At 48.2% G+C, this 13,602-nt stretch overlaps 1 protein-coding gene across 1 annotated transcript in view; it reads right to left on the reverse strand.

Annotated features, from left to right (window-relative positions):
- Positions 1-1,981: 1,981 nt before the first annotated feature.
- Positions 1,982-13,602, reverse strand: part of LOC144142157 (stearoyl-CoA desaturase 5-like) — a 52,736-nt gene continuing 41,115 nt past the window's right edge. The window contains exons 5-6 of the mRNA XM_077673545.1: positions 12,732-13,002; positions 1,982-3,948 (exon numbers count right to left, since the gene is read on the reverse strand). Of these exons, the coding sequence (XP_077529671.1) occupies positions 3,769-3,948; positions 12,732-13,002 (451 nt within the window). The 3' untranslated portion in view covers positions 1,982-3,768. The remainder of the gene's footprint in view (positions 3,949-12,731; positions 13,003-13,602) is intronic.

Genomic DNA, 13,602 nt, shown 5'->3' on the forward strand with positions numbered 1-13,602 from the left:
GGCGATCCTCCGCCGTACTGCCCATATTGCAACACAGCTACAATAGCAAACCTGACCCACCTTATTTGGCACTGCTCTGCGTACCAATCCTTCCGCCCCATCCTGTTGAATGCCCTACCCAATCCAAGCGAGATACCTCCCACGACACTCAGCGACCCCGATTTCCTTGCTGCCCTTGGGCGCTTCGCTCTCGAGAGTGGCCTCGGAAAGGTAGTTTAGCCGGGGTCTACCACACCTATGTGTGCATTCAGGAACTGAATATTCCTCTCCAGGATGTTCAAATGAACATCACCTCGTGCCCTCCTTGTGTTAATAAAAGACCTTCACTCACTCACTACCTAAGGGAGCAATAGTAATATATTTTTTATTCAATGAGCCTCATCTCGAGTTTGGCAACGGATTGTTATTTACTCTTGAAGAGGTTGAATACTATGGATAGCCAGAACAGGCTCCAATAAAGCGCGTTCACATATTCATTCATCGCTTTCCTTTCCAATTATTCTGGCAACCAGCAGGTACACTGTTTATGTCATTGTTAGCGAGTATTTCAAAAACCGTTTAGTTTTATTTAGTTTTAAATAGCCGTTTAGTTATCGTAACTATGGCAACAGTAGACATCGGGGGCACGAAAGCCGCCTCCGAGGGCTCTGGACGACGTTGTCTGCGTCGTTTCGCGCTGGCATAGTACAAACCCGCCCAATACATTTGCACATGATTAAATAACGCACGTTGCGGGTCGCGTACCACCAAAACATCTCTAAACCTGCCTATTTGCATGTTTGTGGACGTTTGTGGATGTTTGTGGACCGGTACTCACCTACGGGGCAGAAACTTGGAGGCTCACTAAGAGGGTTCAACTTAAATTGAGAACGACTCAGCGGGCAATGGAGCGGAAAATGATAGGTGTAACATTAAGGGACAAGAAGAGAGCGGAGTGGGTCAGGTAGCAAAATGGTGTTAGAGACATATTAGTAGAAATTAAGAAGAAGAAATGGACGTGGGCAGGGCATGTAATGCGAAGGCAAGATAACCGCTGGTCATTAAGGGTAACAGAGTAGATCCGTAGAGAAGGCAAGCGTTGCAGGTGGCGGCAGAAAGTTAGATGGGCAGATGAGATCAAGAAGTTTGCGGGGATAAATTGGTCACAGTTGGCACAGGACCGAGGTAATTGGAGAATAATGGGAGAGGCCTTTGCCCTGCAGTGGGCGTAGATAGGCTGATGATGATGATGATGATGATGATGATGATGATGATGATGATGATGATGATGATGATGATGAGAAGAAAAGTTCATGTCAATGAAGAAAAATAATAGTGTTGTGCTGAGAATTAACATTCACCCGATGCAAGTCAACACCAATACGAAAGATAGCCGTTTCATTGCCTGCTATGCGATGGTCTTGTTGGTGACCGCATTAGAGACTGCTGAGTGTTCTGGACAGCATCTCAAAAACTTTTCATGCTTATCGGGGAGCACCTCCTAGCATTGGACCTTGCAAATAAGCTAGCAAAGGCGAGTTAGTCTGACGTTATTCTAATTATTTGCTGCGGTATACATCTAGACGGTATTTAGAGGCATCAGAAGCGCAAAATAAAATGGAAGTAATGCAACGACGCTCTTCAATGCACTCAGGCATAAAACGAGCGAGTTTAAGCACAGAAACTGCTGCCCCGCACAAGTTGGTGTAGCAGACCACGGCGCGAGTCCCAAAGATAACGTCAGTGGCGCCGGGGTGCCACTCAGACAAATGACCACTAGTTGAATACGCAGTGGTTTGTAATGGCTTGCTTACTGACGGTGCAGAATGACAAAATATGATTGGATGTTGAGAATGAGAACAAAAAAACAATTTCTAACTGGGAATATTGCTCCATCAATGTTCACAACTACGAACGCTTACAATCACTGCCAGTGGACCAGAAAATGCAAGTGAAATACTTTTGTGTACAATTTTATTCCACACAAGAAGACAACGATATGTCATGTACAAGTTTCATTTATTATTTAGTATTCTGTTTACAAGCACCACATGAACAAATAGGTTCACCAGATGTCGCCAGCGGCAGGAGTACAATGGCCATAAAATATTCGATGTTTACAAGGAGTTCAGTTCCTTCTCAATATTTTCGTGCAGCCTATTTGCGAAGCAGCAGTGCAAAATAAGTCTACTTGACTCCACATAATCACTACTGCAGTAGTACTGCAGTACTGCCTTTGCAGCACTTTTTTTTCAAACAATTCATTGAACGCCCTACTGCTTGGTTCATGTCTAGTCTAGTGGCTGTGGATGAACGTTAAGCCCGTATTGCGTAAAGAAAACGATATCGTCATACACAGCACCAATTCACTGATAACTTACACGAGACGCAAACACACTGTGGATTAAATACTTCACATAACAAAAGACTGAACTTCGACCTATCTAAGAGCCGTAAAAATATTTTTCGCGGCAGGGAATAGTTATTGCAAAGGCCGCATTACTATCACAATACAGCTGCGTCCAGAAATCGGGCATATATAAGGAGGATGTCTTTACCCTTCAGTAGAGCGATCATTTTAAAAGGATTCATGAATGTAGACAGGTTGTCTATATTGAGTATTCCTGTATTTTCCGCTTAAAATCTCTGCGGACGCCATGACTACTGGCCCGGCTAAGTAAAAGCAGCACAAGAAGAAGAGTATCAAACAGAAGCTAAAGGGCATTGCGACCCAATTAAGCAACCAATAGTAAAGGAGCAAAAAACCAGGTGTCATTCGAATTGTCTTTTTTTAATTGTGACCGAGTACTGCATTTTAGTGCAGCGAAAATAGCAGACGCTGCTTGCCTGATTGGCAAGCAGCGTCCTTTATTGATTACGAGGTTTAACGCACCCACGCTACAGAGGCGATGAGCCACGCAGTAGGGGAGGGCTCCGGAATAATTCTGACCACCTGGTAATCTTTAACGTGCGCCCAAATCTCTAACACACGGGAGTTTTCGCTTTTCGCCTCCATCAGAAAAGCGGCCGCCACAGCCGGGAATCGAACCCGCGTCCTTGGGCTCGGCAGCACAACGCCTTAGCCACTGAGTCACCGCGGCGGGCTACAACAATTTAAACTTGTCGCGCGACACACGCTAACGAAGAATAGGTGAACTACAACCCTTTTACGGGTGTCCGCAATATACAATCAATGATGCTAATATAAATTTGTTTCTCCACTTGAATTTTCCGGACACTTTTTGATGGATCTTGATTATACTCCCATAACTCTCTGAAACGAACCAAGGTATATTCCTATCCGTGTATGACCAGCTATTTATATAACAACTGCATCTATGCCTCTCCGAATTCTCTGTGTGGTCTTTGATTTAACTTCTTTTGTAAATAGTAATGAAGCGAAATACGTTAGTCACACTTAGTTAATCCAGATGACTTGCCCTCAACCCCCACATACTAGTGTCGCAGTGAATACACAAATAAACCTAACACTAACATTACCTAAACGCGCCTTTTACAATCTTTCATAGACCTTGATTCTAAATTCGCCGTATTTTGACTTCTGATAGACTGAAACTTCCCCTTTTTATCAGGCGAAAATGACAGAAACTTGGCGCACTATTTCCTAAGCAGTGGATGGAATGAACAGGTGGTGTTTCAACAGTGTCAGGTGACAATTTGTGTAAGCAAGCAAGCTAGCTGTGAGGTACATCGAACTATTGAAACAGCGATTAAGGTACAAGCCTCGTTATGCTGTGCGCGGTGAAAACAAGACAAGGACAGCCGCGCTCAGGTTGGCACGAAGGCTTTCAGGAAATGCTGCTTCTCATCTCCGGTCCTTTCGATACGCTTCTGGATGAGGTGCTTAGGCGTTGTCTTGAGGTCGTACGCTTGCCCAATATAAGCCATTAGGTCGATGAAGATGGTAGCCGGGTTGAGCAGGGGCCCGAATTCGCTGCTCTTGTAGTCCTGCACCGAATTCGCAAAAGATCAAAATTAGCCCACCTACACTGAATTCGCGTCGCAAACGCTGATGTTAACAGCGAAGCTGCCTGCAGTTCCCGAAACGCAAGGCTAGGCTTCATATAACTTCTCAAGCCAGCACACCGATTCCCGTTCGCGCATATTTATTTTCGCGGTATTCAATTGTTCGCGCCATCTATTGGAACCTTTTGTTACTTTTGAACTTGAAACACTGCACGAGGGGTCGCAGTGAGCACTTTTTGTTTTCACGGCGTATTTTGGTATTTGCTATACCAAAAATCAAGCCGCGTTGTAATCTTAGTTAAAGTAACAACGCAAATATCACTTCTGTATTGACGGGTTGCATCAAATGTGCTTAATGTTTTGTGCAACAATGTTGACAAATATTAACATTACGACCAGATTTAGTAGTTCAGAAAAGTTTTGCCTAAATAAGCGTCTCGTTCAGGCATCTTTACTTGCTGCATGTGTGCTTGACGCTTGCTCTAGGCTAAGCTCCCTCCACATCGGTGCGACTGCGGTACCATATTTCGTCCGATGAAAACCTCGAGCAAGTACAGCTAAGCTGTTAATAAACGCTGGCCTCGAGTAGCAAAGCGTGGTAACAACATAAATGAATGGACTGTGGGCTTAACGAGCAATCCCGTTTTTTTGGAACTACCCACCCATTCATACAAAGAACAATCATCAACAATTCCACTCTGTGAAGCAGGACGACCGGCAGAGCTTTCTAACGACGTAGAGGCGGCACAGAAGTATCGATGTTATTAGGCGCATTTACATGGATGCGACAGTAGCGTATTGCATTGAATTTGTCGCATTACCATACCGCATCGCATCGCATGTAAGCAGGACAATTCGCTTGGAAGACGCGTCGCATCCGATACGCTAAACCAGGGTAGATCGAGAACGCAAATGCGACTTCCCGAACGTATGTAGAGGCAGTCGCATCGCATTTCTCGGCTCGGCTCGGATGTTGGGAACTTTAGGCTTAGCATCGTGGCGGATATTTGATCGCCGCTGCCTGTACAACTGCGGATGACGATACTTTTCGCCTCGTTACCGTCCCCCTTCTCGTATGTGGAACTTTATTTCCGCGATAATCGCCGTTTGAGCGATCGGTGTCCAAGACATCTGCCTTGGCCTGTCTTGATTCTTCCGCGCAGGTAGTGCCATCTTTCGGACGCTCGCCGCACCGCGCGCCGCGGTGCTGGGTCTCGAGAACCTCCGCGGCCGTTCAGCATAGGCTAAGCATCGCGGCAGATATCTGATCTCCGGTTTTAAAATCAGCGCTGATAATCCCGAGCTCAATTTTTCACCACACTAGCATCTACTTTCTCGCATGCGGAACTTCTTTTTCGCGATCAGGTTGATTTGGAAGAGTGGCGACAAGCTGTTGCTACCGTGGTCTGCGCCGGTTCGAGCCGCTTTGTGGACCGTGCAGGCAGGCGCGGCCGGCGTGTGCGCGGACCGTTACCGAGGGAAAGTAAACGCTTCACGATTGCCTGCTGTACCCATTTCTTGCGAACGACTCGCGGCATGTACACATTTAGCTCAGCGATCGTCGTAATTGATCGGGTGGACCGGGGAACGACCCGCAGGTTTCACTGCAGCCGCGATAGACGCCAAAACGAACACAAACAACTTGCCGGCTGCCGGAAACTGGTAATGCCGGAAATACAACCCTACAACTAAATACAAGATATGACACAGGGCGGCGCTAGCCTCCAATGCGCATGCATGTAAACGCAAACGCGTCGAATTCGCCCGATTCGACGAACCAATGCAATACGCTGCTGTCGTATTCATGTAAACGCGCTTATTGATATGCCGACTGTTGACGCAAAATATAACTGTTGATAGGGAGAGAACACTCAATAGTACTCTACAATGAAACTCTCGCTATATGGCTATTGACAGCCAACCCTTTCCAGCGTATTAATATCGTGTTAAAAAATTATGACTGTGGTAAAATATAAAAAAAAAACGCAGCAGGTGGCGTCACCACAACGCTCCAGAATGACCAATCGGTGTGACCAAGTGAGCGAATTTGGCGAATGACGAGGCCTGGCATGCGAGTAGAGAATCTGCGCGTGGAGAAAATCACGAGGCGTGCATTACCGTATTCCCTGCAAATATTATTTTTTTCTTCTTTCTTACTTACAAACCATTTGAGGTATTTACCGCCCTGCCAAGTATGACAAAATGTGATTGGTTAAAAATCGGCGGCTTTAACTCAATTACAATTTTGTATTCTGTGTTAACAAAACTTATTGCTGAGCTAGTTGGTATATACTTTAAGAAAGAAGAAAACGTGGCGCAAACTAGACGTGGACGAAGAAAACAAGGTAAGACGTATACAGGCGCCTGTATATATCTTACCTTGTTTTCTTCGTCCACGTCTAGTTGGCGCCACGTTTTTTATTCTATTCTGTGGTTTAGCGTCGTGTGTTGAATGGCGCATTAACAGGTTATTTCTCGGAAAATTGGACCCTGCAAACTCTCCTTGCAGCCTCAGATTTGAGACATTGCGTCACCTTCGGCTCACATCAGTTGTGTGATGATAGGAAAGAGGTGCAGGCGGTCTCGACCCTTTACTACGTTTAACAAACCTTAATTCATGTCCAAAGCGGGACACTGTTATGTGCGAACTGCAATTTGTTGCACTGCAGGCATGGCGCATCGCCCCCACTCCTCATATGCTCCCTGGTTGAAACCGCTAGCAATATTGCTCCAACGGTTGACACGATTCGCAATTCACGAAAACACAATAATTTTCATTCGTGTGGTGCAGTATATGCTCGTCATTTTATGTCTTACTTTGGGCTAAAATCAGAGAAGGAGAGAGAGAGAGAGAGATTTTGAATAACAGTCGGCTACCGGAATATAAACGCTGGAAAAGAAATTCTCGCGTTTTTCCAGCCGCCCCTTTCCATAGGAGCTACTTCCCGTGCAAGCCGGGTGAACTTCCCAAGCGTTGTAGTCCCACACAAAGGCCGAGCGCCAGGCCGGGGAGTCGCTTGTACCTATTTTACCGGTAGGTGACCGGCGCCACCAAGGCACACAGATGCACATGGTGCCTTCCGCAGCCACGGTGGACGCGCAACTCGCAACCGCCTGTGGCAGGACATGCCACCAGACTCTTTCACCCCCGGCAATGGCGCAACGCGGCATGATGGCCGGGGGCCCCGCCAGATGGACAAGGTTCCAGGGCCCCTCACAAGGGTAAAGGCAGCTTTCCAGACGGGAAATCCCATTTCAAGGGTCCGCACTCGACCAGGGACGTCCGTACCCATTAAAGAAACCGGTGGGTGCTTGGCGGTACCAGGATTCGAACCCAGTACCTCCCGCATACGAGGCGAGTGCTGTACCTCTGAGCCATCGCTGCGGTGAAGTTACGACCCCTTCCACTGGGCACTTCGTGACGAAGTCGGGTAACTTCTCAAGCACTGGATCCCCTGTTCAGGGGGTGCTTGTACAATTTTTTTATACTGGTTGGTGCCCAGCGGTACCGAAGCACCTACCACTTTCTCGTAACCAATGATACGGTCCGGCGTGGTATTACGGTTCCCAGGAACCCCGCCAGGTAGGCGCCTGTTCTCACTTTCAAACTGGTGGGTGGCCAGCGGCTGAAGTCGGGGAGCAGCAGCCTCCCACGTATGCCGCAGTGGTAGAGAGCATACGTGGGAGGCTGCTGCTACGTATCTACGTCGGAGTTCACCCGGCTTGCACAGGAAATCGCCCCTATTGAAAGGGGCAAAAACGCAGGAACTTTTTTATTTTTTGCCGGGGGTGAAAGAGTCTGGCGGCATGTCCTGCCACAGGCGGTTGCGAGTTGAGCGTCCACCGCGGATGTGGAAGGCACCAGGTGCATTCGTGTGCCTTGGTGGCGCCGGGCACCTACCGGTAAAATAGGTGCAAGCGACTCCCCGGCCTGGCGCTCAGCCCTTGTGTGGGACTACAACGCTTGGGAAGTTCACCCGGCTTGCACGGGAAATCGCCCATATGGAATGGGACGGCTGCAAAACTGCAGGAACTTTTTTTTCCCGTTCCCTCTACTGGAGGGAACGGGGAGTAGGAGGCCGCCAGTACCTTTGAAAAAGGCGGGCCCACAGACAGATAGTGATGCAGAGAGAAGGGGATGCGAAAGCAAAAAAAGAAAAAAAAAAAGGAACTTTGCTGCAGCCGATGTATCGCTTAAAGTTTTCCTGGGGAACCAATGTCAATAAAATCAGAAAACGGGGAGTCCAAGGCTTCACATTGCTGATCGTCTACACAGTTTAGTAGTCGCAATAAGGGCCGGAGGTCAGGTCACTATGGAAGGGATGACCGAACGCGAGTGCGGTGTTGACGGGAATGCAATTTCAATTGAGTTGAGGGGGGTGTTGAAAAAGATGACGCTTCACCTCCCTCGTGATCATCATCATCATTATCATTATGTATCATTAAAGCACTCATCAGAACGGGTCTCTGTGGCTGGCGGTTAATATATTTCGGGTGGCTGCTTTGATTACATACAGCTCGGCTGTCGCTGAAGCGACTGCCCGCCCTTGACGAAACGAGTACGCTTGACCCGTGGATGCCACAGACATACCGGCCGCAGAACTTTGCGAGGAAACGGAGGCGTCATTAAATCTTACTATTTTACCCGCCGCGGTGGCTCAGTGGCTAAGGCGTTGCGCTGCTGAGCACAAGGTAGCGGGTTCGATTGCCGGCCGCGGCGGCCGCTTTTCTGATGGAGGCGAAAAGCAAAAACGCCCGTGTGTACGAGATTTCGGCGCACGATAAAGATCCCCAGGTGGTCAAAATTAATCCGGAGCCCTCCACTACGGCGCGCCTCATCGCCTGCGTTGCGTCGGCGCATTAAACCCTACAATCAATCAATCAATCACATCTTACTATTTTTTGTGTGTCACATGGGGAACTTTGCAGCGCTCTTTTATAGGCAGATGGCAGTATTATTTTGTCACTCTTTTCAAAGTGCAGCGCGTTTTCTGTTTATGTCGCGCTCTGATGCTCTGTTAGGGCATTGCGTTCCAGATAATTACATACCCACTCCCACAGAAAAAAAATTATAACCACTCCCCTCCAGAAACAGGTGCGCACGTGAAGCTTGACCTCAATGAAAACGAAAACGACCAAAATCGAAAGGCAATGACCACAAAACGAAAACGAAAACGAAAACCCTTCTACCAAAATAAAAACGGAATGGCCGAAATGAAAAAGCAAAACCATCGATGGACAAAAACGAAACCCTTTCATTTCGCTGAGTTTTACGCGAACTCAAATGTTTGGTATACGGGTTTGCAGATCCTTCTTCTGCGATAATCGGGAACGTTTGCGTTCTTCAATGGCTTCCCGCTCTTCCGGGGACCAAACACGTGCAGCCCACTGGCCCATGCCGCGCTAGAAGGTGAACTGCTCGACGAGAGCGAGCGACCGCACCTGCGATGTGGCGTGATGCGATGAACGACGCTGACTGGCTCCAATTGTGGCGTAATATAGAGCGACACTTGCGCGCTAACCTGCGCCAGCTGCGAACGGCGAAGGAGAGCTGCGCCCCGGGAGGGTTTCGAACTATAATTCAATCCATAAGCTCCAGAGCAGTAGAGTCGACACTTTATCCTTGTCCAGTCCCTCCGAGTGGGTTCGTGCCCAACACTTCATAAGTATCATGAACATCGTCATAATTTGAGCACGTGGATTAAGTTAGTTTTGCCGCAAGGCGTTTGGGCGCGCGCCACCACCGACGGCGGGAGTCAACCAATACAAGCTTCTCCTAAAAAAACTAAGATTAGTATCCCCGGTTCAGGCGCGAAACCTGGTGCTAGGCTTCAATTTCAACTCCAATATCCCGCATACTTTCCAAAATATTCCGCGGGCGTATATCTGCATCTACCTCCTACGCTGACTCTCCTGTCTTCATAGCAGGTTTTACTTACCTCTTGGCAAGCTGGGCATTACTCAAGCAAAACTGTCCTGATTTGCTTCCCTTACTTTGCTTCCCTTACTACGAGTTCTCGAAGTGAACCAAAGCTGGCGCTCTTTTGCGTTAAAGCAGCTCCGTTCCCGTCCCGCATTCAAGAACAGCCACGCTCCCCGTAAAAAAAGCCGAGGGCGGCTCAGCAGCGAGACTCAGCAGCGCGGTATACGTGGTGCCATCTGGATTTCCGGACAAGAACTCTTCCTTGCTGCGTCCTCGCGCCGCGCCGTAACAATTACCCGCAAGCAAAGGTTGTCGCGCGGTCTGGACCCCAGCGGCATTTGGGGGATCACCGGCAGAATTCCCATTTGCCGCGTGTATTGCAATGCATTTTGGATGAGTTGTGCTTGTTTATGGCTTATAAAAATTACGTGGCCGCTTTTGAGCGCCAAATTTTTTCCCAACATGAGCAATATTTTCTCCTGTCCTTTACCCCCACTGTTTCTCTGTCCTGTTTTCTAGAAGGGGTTACGGACGGTGTGTTCTACTTTACAATACGTTTGGTCGGCCAACGCTTCCGTATGGTCCTTGCTAAGCATAGCCCGCTGTCTTCGAGGTTACAGGCAGTGTGCCGGATTCACTTTTTGTGTAACGTTTTGGACACCGCAAGGCCATTTCTACTTGATGAGCAGAGCAATCCTGGAGGTTTTGTTCGCCACGAATGGTTGAGCGCTTTGGATATCCGAATCTTCTATTGATTCTTACGGCGCATTGCATAATATTTACAAACCCAGCATGAGGTGGCTCAGAATTCGCCCATGTCGCCCATTTAATCGAATCGCCAATTTAATCGGCGACCCTGCGCCAGCAGCGATGCTGACTACCCATCTCCGAAAGGGCACATCTCTCCGAGCGTCCTCTCGCGCCGCCATTTTTACGATGATTTCTAGACGAAGTAACATAACTTGCGGGAATGCGGACTTCAAGCGTGTTACCCAGTGCACGAACAAATAGCTACAAGGCTACGGTATAACCAGTGCTCGGGCTACACCTTGCGAAAAATTCCGTCAAGTGGAAAAAAATTCATAGACCAAACTACCCACTTTCTTTTTTAGGAATCTTCGTTAACCTGCACGAATCTCTTTTCTTTAAAAGAAATGTCAACAAACATATCCATTTATAATATGAATGGGAAAGTATGAGCATAACTTTTCATTACTTTTTACAAATGAATTTCAAGGCGAATTCGACTGATAATGAGCATACTTGTAGTACGAGGATGATATCCTTACTTGCAAAAAAATTGACAGGGTGATTGGATTGAAATATTTAAATGAGTATTTATCACCTAAAAGGGAAAACGTACGGCGATTTTGTCGGGTGTTACGTTCGTGCACTTCGCAATTTTGTTTTTCAGCTTGTGCTAGCGGCGCTATAGGTTGTTTCGGTAAGAGGGTTGAGTGCTATATTTAGACAACGTTCTTTTGCCTTATATTACAGAGACAGACCTTTCCTGAAACATAGTGGCGTAAAAACCACAAATAGTGATACATATATGAGAATAAGAAATTGGACAATTTAATCAACTGGGTCCATAATTTCTTGAACACCATTTATTATCGCAGTAGCAGTCGCTGCATTATATACAGCGGCCCCTTTTATTTTAACAGAGGAGCTGTTTGGGCCCAGCATTGTCCGCCCGTCGCACCAAAATTCATCAAAGTGTGATGGAAAGTGGCGAGGAGGCAAGGAGCACACGAGCAAGTGTTGGGAGTGCGCGCCGCAAGAAAGAACATGTGGTTATGGAGGTCTCTGGAATCGAACGCGGGACCTTCACGGCGTGAAACCGGCAACCTAACCACAGCCCCCCCCCCCCCCTAGGCCCGAGGGGTGCGGGGAACGCAGAAACAATAACACGTGCAGCCAATTGAAAAAAAAAAGCAGAAAGAAACGCTTCCCGTGGTCGGAACAGAACGTGGATCCCTCGCGTTATGAAACCGGCGTCTATCCAGTTGAGCTATGATCGTATTCTGGACGCACACAATTCCATTTGGGTTCGAAGCGCGGGCGTTGGCTTTGGACTTGGCCGCGGGTTCCAGCGCGTTCTAAGGCGGTCCACTTTGGAGAGATGTGAAAGCCTACGTACGAAACGATCCACGGGCCTGTCAGTCATGGAGAACTTTCAGCGGCAAGTTCAGAAATAAATGTGAGGGGCAACATCCGGGTCTCCGACGAAAGGAGAGGGGGGGGCCATCAGCTCTGCTGTTACTCCCCAATCCCCTCCTAATCCCACTGGGAGCAGGCCTGGGCACCTCCGAGGAGTCCACCCAAGTGGTGGTCACCTCCCGAACTCTGGCCGTCACGGCGGACCTCTGGTTCTTCCGCCACCCACCTCGCTAACACGCTTCTCTCTCTCTCTCTCTCTCTCTCTCTCTCTCTCTCTCTCTCTCTCTCTCTCTCTCTCTCTCTCTCTCTCTCTCTCTCTCTCTCTCTCTCTCTCTCTCTCTCTCTCTCTCTCTCTCTCTCTCTCTCTCTCTCTCTCTCTCTCTCTCTCCAGCCGTGCGCCATTAGTGGTAGCTGTACCAATTTTTTCTATCTTTTTTTTTTACCCACGAGGTGGTTTAAGATAGTCCGTAGCCCTCCACACAGCATGTTTCATTGTCCAGCTGAAATGCGAATTTAAACTTTTATTTGCTTTATAGAACCTGTTAGGTAAACAAGATGGAAATGATGGAATGAAGCGCTCTTTCCCTGCAGCATGCTATTTCTAGTTCTATTTTCATTATTATCCTGTCCCCCCCCCCCCCTCACCCCTGAAGGAAGGTCTGAACCAGTGGTCACCCACCTGCGGGAAGGCGTGGTGGAAGTTGTGGAAGCCCTCGCCGAACAAGCCGAACGCCATGGCCGGGTTCTCGGTGGGGGCGATGTGCTTGTCGTAGGGCCGGTAGCCCCAGGTGTGCGCCGCGCTGTTCACCAGCCAGGTCATGTGCAGACTGACAGTGTAGCGTAGCAGGCCATTCACCAAGTGTGCGTTCCAGAAGGTCTCGCCCACAAGCCACATGGGCACCAGCGTGGGAAGGACGAAGCAGAAGAACGTCACCAGGGGCACGTAGTACCTGCGTCCGGAAGCGTTCCAGGGAATAGGGAGGGCGCAGTGACCAAGGATTCAGACGCAAGCAGGACGAAATGAACAACACACAAATTTACAATTAACTGTTTTCTTCGGTTATGGTAACGCCACGGTTTTCTGGCCGTGCTAAGCCATATCTCTCTGTAACTGAGCTCGCAGCATATGCTTTATATTTTATCAAAATATCCTGCAGCGTTCGCGCGCTCAGTCGCTATTGACACATTCGTGTGTAACTGCATCTCGATTGGACTTGGTATATGGCAATGATTTCAGACCAAATGCGCATTCACTCTGCGGCATCTTGTCGTAAGAAACTAGACAGATGGTGGAAATTTTCAGACGCCAGGTTAAAAACCACTTTGAGTATAAAGCAATTTGTATACCTTCAAATGACATCCAAATTATTTCCAGGAGTGAGTGAGTGAGTGAGTGAGTGAGTGAGTGAGTGAGTGAGTGAGTGAGTGAGTGAGTGAGTGAGCGAGTGAGTGAGTGAGCGAGTGAGTGAGTGAGTGAGTGAGTGAGTGAGTGAGTGAGTGAGTGAGCGAGTGAGTGAGTGAGTGAGTGAGTGAGCGAGCGAGCGAGTGAG

This window comes from Haemaphysalis longicornis, unplaced genomic scaffold (genome assembly GCF_048455015.1).
Source record: "Haemaphysalis longicornis isolate Haplotype H1 unplaced genomic scaffold, Haemaphysalis longicornis Haplotype H1 scaffold_1, whole genome shotgun sequence".
NCBI classification, from domain to species: Eukaryota; Metazoa; Arthropoda; class Arachnida; order Ixodida; family Ixodidae; genus Haemaphysalis; species Haemaphysalis longicornis.